The sequence below is a fragment of the Procambarus clarkii genome, chromosome 70 (genome assembly GCF_040958095.1).
Source record: "Procambarus clarkii isolate CNS0578487 chromosome 70, FALCON_Pclarkii_2.0, whole genome shotgun sequence".
NCBI classification, from domain to species: domain Eukaryota; kingdom Metazoa; phylum Arthropoda; class Malacostraca; order Decapoda; family Cambaridae; genus Procambarus; species Procambarus clarkii.
In genome coordinates, this window is record NC_091219.1 from 22,270,109 (window position 1) to 22,280,536 (window position 10,428).

At 46.1% G+C, this 10,428-nt stretch overlaps 1 protein-coding gene across 19 annotated transcripts in view; it reads right to left on the bottom strand.

The window, feature by feature from the left end:
• Positions 1-10,428, bottom strand: part of LOC123775303 (disintegrin and metalloproteinase domain-containing protein mind-meld) — an 890,968-nt gene that overhangs the window by 44,924 nt on the left and 835,616 nt on the right. For 18 of the 19 annotated variants that reach the window (XM_069311667.1, XM_069311664.1, XM_069311663.1 and 15 more), the window contains one exon: positions 315-503. The exons of the other annotated variant lie outside the window; for it this stretch is intronic. In XM_069311667.1, the coding sequence (XP_069167768.1) occupies positions 315-503 (189 nt within the window). The remainder of the gene's footprint in view (positions 1-314; positions 504-10,428) is intronic. 19 annotated transcript variants of the gene reach the window in all.

Here is a 10,428-nt window from a genome sequence, read left to right on the forward strand (position 1 = left end):
TTGTATAATGCTCTTTATGAAAATTAAATCAAGTTTGATTCATAATTTACAGTACATAATGATATCTTTATGTTAGCTTTTGAGCTAGTCATACACTTTCCCTTACACTATTTGAAAAATATTTAAATACATTTGTGTTCTGTTCTTGATCAGTAACATATGTTAAAATTATAGCTTTTTAACACAGAAGATATATGCAACCAGTAGGAGGGCGACAGCAGTGAGGAAGGTGGCGTCACATGGGATTGGAAAGCGCTATACTGTACTAGCACCACTATAGACTATGGGCAACACGACTGTGGGTGCCTGGGGACCTTGTGGGACTCTCTGGGGACAGCATGGCTGCAGCACGTAGGATCCTCTCGTGGTCTTCTGGGGAAGCCAACTGCAGCAGCTCTGCCAATTTGTCTCCGGGGGTCCCAGGGGAGCCTGATGGCCCCGCCAGAGGACCACTGAAATCCCCGTGACCAAACTCCTGCCCTCTGCGCCACGGCCTCACATACCTGCATGGTGGCACTTGAACACCAGGGGACCTCGTACATGGCCACATGGGCACCACAACATCCAAACACAGCACACAGTGCAAGGTAGCAGAGAAGGGTGACTCCAAAGAAACTCCATTTGTGAAGTGCATCTAAGTGTAAGGCACAAGATTTTGTCTGACTAGTCTACTAATAAAACCTTGAACAGTATTTGATATATGATCATAATGTAATCTTTAATTTCTCAAAATTCTTGAGTATATTACAATTAGACCTTACAGACTAGAATTACTGAAACTATAGCTCTACATGATACTGAGCAACGTGCCAATTCCGCTGCTGCAACTAAGAAAAATGAAGCTACTTTCTCAAAAATGCTATAAAACATAACATTGACAAAATAAATTAAAAAGATATTAGTAACTAACAGGGCCAGGGTTATGCCCAGGACATACCTTGTAAATACTACGAAACACCTAAGTTCTGACTCTGTAGCTAAAGAAAAGCAGAAAGCAAATTGTTAGTCATAAGATTAATGGTCATATCATCATGGCCACAGTAATTACATAGAAGTCTCCATTTCTGTGTCGTGTATGAAATATTTTGGATTCCCGTTTGTTTAACATTCAAAAGCATGGCTCATTGTTAAGATAAATTTAATTAAGCATGTTTTTGTTAAACATGTTAATTAAACATTTAATTAAACTTTTAGTGGTAATTGTTCTGTTCTAATGCTATGAAAGATTCTTCTTCACTTGACTTGAGGATTAGTTTAAATAACATGCAAAATATTAGTGCTATTCATAGGGGCTATTTTCAGTGACAAAAATAATTGACAATTAACTTAATGAAAACAAATTAATAACTGCCCAATTATGCTTATAAACTAAAGTGTTCATTTTTTTTTTTTTTTTTTTTTTTTTTTTGCTTTGGAGTCAACCCTTCTGTACTAAACCTCATGATAACCTAAACAAAAAATTACACATACTGAATCTAAAGACAGCAGAGGCAACATAAGAAAAAGTCTCAAGTTAAATATGATGATGAATTCTGAAAATTATTTATAAAATCATGTTATTGTGGCAAGAGGTGTAGTATGTATTTTTGTGTTATTGCTTAGTACCGCTGAATAAGACTTCAAACTCATTACACAGATGATACAAATTTAAAAAAAATTGTAAGGTATAAAGTTTTACTAGAGATATGTCTTGATAATGTTTCACGATACTATTTAGCATAATGGTGAAATTTGACATAATAAAAATAATTATTTTTTCTTCATTCCAAATGTGTTAGCAGTGCTATAATTAATAAAAAAACAGCATTGAATGTAATGAAAAGAAATTTTCAGGGTGAGACCCGGAGGCTTCCTGGAGCTATACTGAGTTGATGTGTACATACTAGACCTTGGAAACAGTCAATCGATGGAGTTCTAAGCCTACGGGGACCAGCGCCAGAACCTCGCCCCCCCCCCTCAGAAAACCTCGAGGAGCAATGGCATATAGACACCCCCCGTGTTGTTAGAAGCAGTCTATATCTGCCATCTACCAGGTCAGGCACCCCAGAAAGGTAGGACTCTCAAAACAAACTCCAGCTGGTTAAAGATCACAAACCAAAAGTGAACAAGCAAACAGAACTCCTATCAGAAAACAAGGAAACAAGCATGACATCACCACAGCCTTCACGCTGATGTCTGTGCAACTCCCCCTTACCTGGGCTGTGCAACTCCCCCCCACCTGGGAGGGGAAAGGGGGGGGGGGGTCCCAAACCTCTGGTGCTAGCTACCCAACTCCAGTTCAAAGGCTGAATATATAAAACGTGAAAGAAATGCCGACCGGAGGAAGGGATGCCTGGGAACCTCCGGGTCTCACCTAGAAAATGGCGTTTCATTACATTCAACGCTGGTTTTCTGTGGAGAGCCCCTTCAGCTCCCCAAAGCTACTTAACCAAAGATAATGGAAAAGAGGGACTTACCCAGGAGGTGGCCGCAACTTGCTCCTCAACTCAAAGTCACGACAATTGGCTGCAACATGCAACCCAACGCTACACAAGCCTGAGAAGGGTCAGGAAAATTAACTAGGTACTGTGCGGCCAGGAGCCTGTTTGACCTCCAAAAGATCCATGCCCGAATGTTAGCCCAGGACACGTTACCAAAAACAGAAGCCAAAGCCGCGAGCTTACGAATGTCGTGAGGCACGGGGGTAAGACAGCAGGCTGGCTGGACTGAGTAATCCTGCAGATAACCTGGGAGACCTGCGCCCTGGAACAGGAAAGAAGGGAATCTGGGTCAACCTAAAGTGCGTCCCCTGCCACGGAGGCCGTGGCACGCGAGTAACAGTGAAGAGCCACAACCAGACACAAAACATGATGCACCTCCGGCTGAATCAACCAAGTGTCAACAACACAAGGACCCTTCTGGAAAGCAGCAGTTTCATTCTTCTCCAGAAAAGAAGGAGACAGCTGCAAATGAACAAAACGACCACCAGGACTGAAAGAGCAGAAACCCTTGTGCCGGAGGAGAGCATGAAGCTCCCCAACCTCACCCCCAGAGACCAATGCCAACAAAAAAAGAACCTCAGAAAAACAGTCCTGAACTGAAGGGGCCACCACAAACCGAGGAGAAGAAAGAAAAGAGAGCACCCGATCCAACGACCAAGACGGCTCAGGCGGCACATGAACAGGCCGGAGGTGAAACAACGCCCGACAGAGCTTGCAGAACGGAGCAGAAGTGATGTCCACCCTAAATGCAAGCTGAAGCGGCTCTGCCAGCACTGCATGATACGAGGCGACAGTATTTGGCATAAGATGACGGTTCTGAAACAACCAAGAGAGAAAGGACAAAACAACATAATCAGAAATCGAAGACAACCTACGAAGACACAAAGTGCCAAAAGGACCACCAGGAAACTTCATACTGCCGCCAAAGCAAAACTCCTCTGGCGGGACACCATCAACGAAGTCACCTGATCACCATACAAGTGGTGATTAACCCACATCAAAAAGACCAGGCGCAAAGACCAGGAGAAGAAGATCGAATCAGCCATGTACAAAACTGGACCAATCTGCTGAAAGTGGAGAAGCAACGGGAAGACCCTCAGATTCGGATATTGAGCAAGAAGCGCCTGAAACCTGGGCTGGGTCGGCCACCAAGGGGCGAACAGGACTACTCTTCCCTGGTAAGTCTTCAAGCCAGCCAGGATTTGGAGAAACAACCAAACCGGTGGGAAGAGGTATAGGTAACCCCATCTCAACCAGTCCAGCTGAAAGGCATCGACCCCATATATACCATAAGGGGTGCCACATATACCAGGAGACGCCTCGACCACGCCAACGTGAAATGGTCCACCTCCAGCCACCCGTACATCTAACAGAGCCCACTGAACGAGTCAGTGTTGACTGTCCATTCTGTGGAAGGGGCGAATGAACTGGGACAGGCTGTCCGCCAGGTCGTTAAACACCCCCTGAACATGAACCGCCAAGAGAACCAAACACCAAGAACTCAGCAGATGAGCCGCCCAGAGGAATCAGCCCCAAAAAAGCCAAGAATCGCATCAAACCCCCACGGTTCAGGCAATGAACCACTGGAGAGCAGTCCAAATGGAGCCAAACTGTCAATTCATGAGCGACCTGAACCCTCCGAAGCAAATACCACACTGCCACGAGCTCCCGCACCGTACTGTGAGCCCGAAGGAAGGACGGACCCCACTACCCCTGGCTTGACTGGTGACCACTGGTTACAAAACCCCAGCCCAGAGACAATGCATCCATGAACACATCGTACGCGGACTCAGGTAGGCGTCACAGTACTGAACTCAAAAAAACCTGAAGAGGAAGTCGGCAATGCAGCAGCCGATGCAAGGCCCCCTGGGTCCGAACCCAGCGATCGCAAGAGCGGTGGAAGGGACATCCCCGAAGGATCCTTAACAGCCGCTGAGGCCAGATCCGACCCGACTGGTAGACCAGCACTACGAAGTTTAGACTCCAACACAACTGCTCAAACAACCGATGAGTGACCCGGGTGCCCTCCAAAACAGCTGAAGGCGGGATCACAGCCGCAGCAATTTCGACGGAGGGAGAGACAAGGAAACAGTCCGAGAGTCCCACTCAAGACTCAGCCAAGTCCGAACCTGAGAGGGAACCAAATGGGACTTCCTCCAGTTCACCAAGAACTTGAACCCAGCGAACTGGGAAAAGAATCAATTCCCTGGCGAGCAGACACGCGGACCGGTTGGAAGCCCAGACCAGCCAGTCGTAGAGGTAAGCCAGAACCCGAACCCCTAACAGAAGCAAACAGGTCACCATGACCCAGTAAGGTGTGTGAACACATGAGATGTCAGAGTCAAGCCAAATGGAAGGCAACAAAAGTGGTAAGCCTGATGCCCCATGACAAAACTAGCCAGTCCCTGAACCCCAGATGAATTGGGATGTGCCAATACACATCCCAGAGGTCGAGGGACACCATCCAAGTGCCTGGCACCAAAAGCAGCCAGATCTGGGACAGAGTAGACATCCGAAAGGAGGGGCAATAGACCCAGTGGGTCAACCAACAAGTCCGATATAGGCTGACAACAAAACAAAGCCGCATGCAGAAAATGCACCACCGCATGTTCTGTAAACAGCAATGGACAAAAAAGGGGTAAAAAATCTAAGAGCCAGGACCCAAACAGATTCCAAAGAGTGGACGAGCACCACCTGTCGGCACACGAGCCGGAAAGGAAAGAACAGAAACACCGCTTCCTTCAGAGTCAGCACATACAACTTCAACAAGGTTGCTGATGCCCGAGCTGCCGAGGCAAGCACACCTGACACCGCCCTGAACCCAGCTCCTCCACATCCTCCTCGAGCCAGTCTGAAGACAGCTCCAGAAGGGAAAAGAAGCACAAGACCGAAGCCAAATGCCCATGGGCGCACAAATCCTTGGCCACCAGTGACACCGAAAGGAAGGGAACCTACACATGAAGCTACACCTGGCCGAATTCACGAGGAAGCACAGGGGTGAACAAGCACGCATTTAGGTACTTAACCCTTAACATGCTATGGGTATAATATCCTTTGTTCCCCACAGGCGCATGTAATTTTGAAAAAAAAAAAAAAAAAAATATATATTTTTTCTTCCTAACCTGTTAATTTGTGTTCACTGATCACGGGAAAAATAATAAAAAAATCGTAAGTGGCATATATTGCCCGCTATAGGGCGGGGAAGTCTGGCAAAAAACAGGCACTGACTCAGCGTGCGTCCCAGGCGGTCTGTTGATCGCCAGCTGTCAGGCTGGAGTTGCCACAGAGATAATTACCTAATTATTTCAATGTCTGATTGATTTTTCATAGTTTTTTTGCTGTAATATTATTCAATAGTATGTAGTTTGATATATTTATATAATAAAATGAGTGAATCATCTCTGTACTCAAAAATATGGTGCATATTGTTGATTCAATTATGTTCATCAGTCAGTGAACACATAATGTCGGTTATTACACTATATACACAGGTTATATATAAGTATCTGCATGTTTTGTTCACCATAACGAACCACTAAGTAGCTATTATGAGTCAAAAAGTAACGAGGAGTGACCGCCGTGTACCAGCCAGCCACTCATGCCCTCCCTCAAGTCACCTGACTCGCCCACATTCTCCTCCCACAATACTGTTTTTGCTTTTATTCACTATATACAGACATTATATATAAGTATCTACATTCGTGTTCACCATAACGAACCACTAAGTTGACATGCTGAGTGGTAGTGCCAGTGGCAGCCCGCCACTGGTTGCTACTTCCTCCCTCCCTCAAGTCACCTGACTCACCCACATTCTCCTCCCACAATACTGTTTTTGCTTTTATTCACTATATACAGACGCTATATATAAGTATCTACATTCGTGTTCACCATAACGAGCCACTAAGTTGGTATGCTGAGTGGCAGTGGCAGTGGCAGTGACAGGCAGTGGCAGCCCGCCACTGGCTGCCACTCCCTCCCTCACCTCACCTGACTTGCCACCATTCTCCACCCACCATACTGTTTTTGCTTTTATATACAGACGTTATATATAAGTATTTACATGTTTTGTTCACCATAACTGTACATCTAAGCTTGTATGGTGAGTAAAGGTACAAACACGTAGGACCTCACACTAACCGAGTTAACAAGTTAGGTGAGAAGGTGGTGGAGGCCAAGACTGTCAGTAGTTTCAAAGCGTTATATGACAAAGAGTGCTGGGTAGACGGAACACCACGAGCGTAGCTCTCATCCTGTAACTACACTTAGGTAATTACTTAGGTAATTACAGTCAGCTGATGGCTGCCGCCCTCAAGGCCAGACGCACAAATATTTCTCCTCCAACAATACTGTTTGTGGTGTTATTACGCTATATACATACATTATATATAAATATCTACCTGTTTTATTCACCATACTTGTACAAGTAAACTGGTATGGTGCCCAAAGACCATCGTGGTTACCAGTAAACAACACCATCGTCTGCACGGTGGCGTCGTGCAGACGACGCCACCGCCCTCACCAAAATGGCAGCTCCCAACCTTCTCCTCTTGCTGTTTATACCCTCTATACACACGTTATATACAAGTATCTACATTTGTGTTAACCATAGCGAACCACTAAGCTGGTATGGTGAGTGCAGTCAATAAAAGGTGGCCACACACAGTCAGAAGACATCGCCACCACCCTCCCTCCCACAGCATTACTCCTCCCTCCATGGTGCACAGCGCTAAATATCACCACAATCCTGCTATTATCAGAACCCTGGTCAGTTTTATCACAGTCAGGGGTCTTCTGTAATAATATCATCACTACATAATAGCATGAACAAGTATATTATGGCATTTTTAGGTGTTGTTGTGGTCACAAGCTGAACAGCAGTGCTGTTAGCTCATGCTGCGTGCATCAGGCTTGGTAGCTCACTCAATACTGAGGCCCCTAACACCTGGGAGTTTGGCCCACAATTTTTTTTTAAAATGGCGTCTGCTTACAAGAGCCCTGATGAAGGTGTGGTGAACCCCGTGTATCCGCGGGCCGTTTAAATCTTGCGTAGTACTCCAACACGTCATATGATGTGATGCGCAGTTGACTGGAACAACTTCCAACCATATGACGTGATGCGCACTTTAAGGGTTAAACAAACCCCCCCATCCCCAGGTAAACTTGAATGACCGTAATCAACTCCCATCATTCAAGCGTGCGGGTCTGACAGAATGCATGCCATGGCCCCAATAAAAAGAAAGGGCAGTCTGCCAGCCAGGAAGTCTCCTGCACTTTGTAACACACCCAGTAAGGAAAAGAGGAATCAAACTCAAAAGAAGAAGGATCCATTATTGAGGCGTAATCTAGGTCTCGCAGGAGGTAAGCCATATCCTCCCGCACCTCCCTAGGCGGGATACAGAAAGCCAAAAATCTCCGGAAGAAGGGAACCAAGGAACCCAATTGAACCCCGAACTGAACCTGGGGAGGAGATGAACCCATATCAAACTTGTTCAGGGAGAAGGGATAGGAAAACCTCTCTCTCCTGCAACAACAAGCCCAGCGCCAAGGGTATTAAAATGCAAGTGGAGTCAAATGAGACCAAAGCCCCCAAGTCAACTCCTCCCCAGCCCCGGAATCCACTAAGTCAGGAACAGGGGCCAAGCCGTCCTCCAAATCCTTTGCTTCTAGGGAAAAGGGAGAGTCCACTGGAAAAGCAGGAATGAAGGGGGGCTCGCTGGCATGACCCAAAAGCCCCGGCAGGAGGAACAGGCTCAAATTCCGCCCCCCATCGATCCAGAAGGGGCAGTCCTTGAAGCCATCAGAGTCTCACTACCAAGAAAACCCTGTCCCAACTCCGAAATCCTCAGATGTTTGGGAGCCGGGAGCAGGGGGGAGAGCATGATGAACCACAGCAGGGGAAGGATAAGGGGGGCCTGGACGTAACCAAACTCAAGGCGACTAACACCCATAAGTCAGGGGTCCCTATAACCCAAATGGGGCAGCCACACACACCACAGCACTAAACCACAAGGCACAGCACTGCTCAAAGATTAGAGCTAGAATCGATCGACCACCACCTAGCACAACAACCTCAGAACTGATGTTGGGTAGCCAGTGTGGGAGGTCTGGGACCCCTCTCTCTGCCCCTTCCCAGGGAGGAGGGAGATGTGCAGACAGCAGTGCGGCGGCTGTGGTGATGTCATGCTTGTTTGCTTGTTTTCTAATTGGGGAGTTCTGTTTGCTCATTCGGCTTTCGGTTAGCAATTTTTCACCAGTTGTAGTTTGTTTTAGGAGTCCTACCTTTCTGGGTACCTGACCTGGTAGATAGCAGATATAGACTGCTTCCAACTACACGAGGGGTTATATATAGGCCACTACTGCTCGTACCTCTCTGAGGGGACCAGGATCTGGCGCTGGTCCCCAGTAAGCTTAGAACCCCATCGATTGACTGTTGCCATGGTCTAATATATGCATATTAGATTTTATATTATGATATGTTATTATTATTATTATATAGATTATATATAATCATTCGCAAACAGAGTAGCAGACATTTGGAACAAGTTAGGCGAGAAGGTGGTGGAGGCCAAAACCGTCAGAAATTTCAAAGTGTTATATGACAAAGAATTCTAGGAAGATGAGACACCACGAGCGTAGCTATCATCCTGTAACTACACTGAGGTAACTATACATCAGCCTGGTATAGCTCCGGGGAGCAGATAGGCTCTCCACAGAAAATAATAAACAACATATATTATGTCACCCCATAATGATGATAAATATTTTCGTTTACATGTAAGAAATTATCAACAAAATGTATTAAGCTTTAAAACTGATGAATAAGAAGTTTCTCATCATTTTGAAAACTGTGTAACAACTCTTTCATTCATAATCAGCAGCTGTGACTAAACTCTTGTTTAACTCTTTTAATATTTAATAAATATTAAATATGTATAGTATATTTATTTAGAAAAAACTAGTATTGAATGTAATGAAATGCCAATTTCTGGGTGAGCGCCGGTGGCTACCTGAAGTTACAATGCTGATAGAGTGCAAACTGTTAGGTGCTAATAGTCACAAAGTTCTTTTAAGCCTACTGGGGACCATGAGCCGAAACCTGGCTCTTTTAAAGACAGTGGGCACTATGCTCAAATTATCAATGAATTTGAATTTGAATCATCAGTCTGCTACCACCTAGAAAGTACCCACAAAGTCAGTGGGACAAAAGAGACCACTGCTGGTTGTAAGGAAATATCAATGCCTCAAACTCGTCAAAAAACCAGCGATGAATGTAATGAAACGCCATTATCTGGGCGAGCCCCGGAGGCTCCCTGGAGCTTATCAGGCTAATGTATGTTATATTAGACCGGGACATTAGCTAAGGAGTTCAGACCTACCAGGGACCAGGGCCAGAACCTGGCCCCTTCAGAGAGGTTTCAGGGAGCAATGGGCCTGGAAAACCCCCTTGTGGTTGGGGTTTTCCTTATCTGCCATCGACCGGGGTTAGGCACCCAGAAAGGTAGGCATAACAAAACAAACCCCCACATGAAAAAAAATTAAATAAGAAAACCGAACAGAGAGGTAGAAACTCCCTACAATCCCAAGGAAACAAGCAAACATCACACTTTACTGCCGCGCCGATCATCCGTGCAGCCCTCCACACCCCGAGAGGGGAAGGGGGGAGCCCGGACTTCATCTCGCTGGCTGCCTAGCATCAGTTCAGAAGCCAAGCTTCAACCAACGCGAAAAAAACGCCGACCGGTAGGAGGGAGGGTTGCCAGGGAGGCTCTGGGGCTCGCCCAGAAAATGGCGTTTCATTACATTCAACGCTGGTTTTCTGTGGGAGCCCCTACGGCTCTCTGGAGCTTCATACCCAAAGAGAAGGAAAAGAAAGGGCTAACCAGGGAGCTGGCCGCCACAAACTCCGCAACGCGAAGCCGAGACAACAGGCTGCAACCTGCGACCCAAG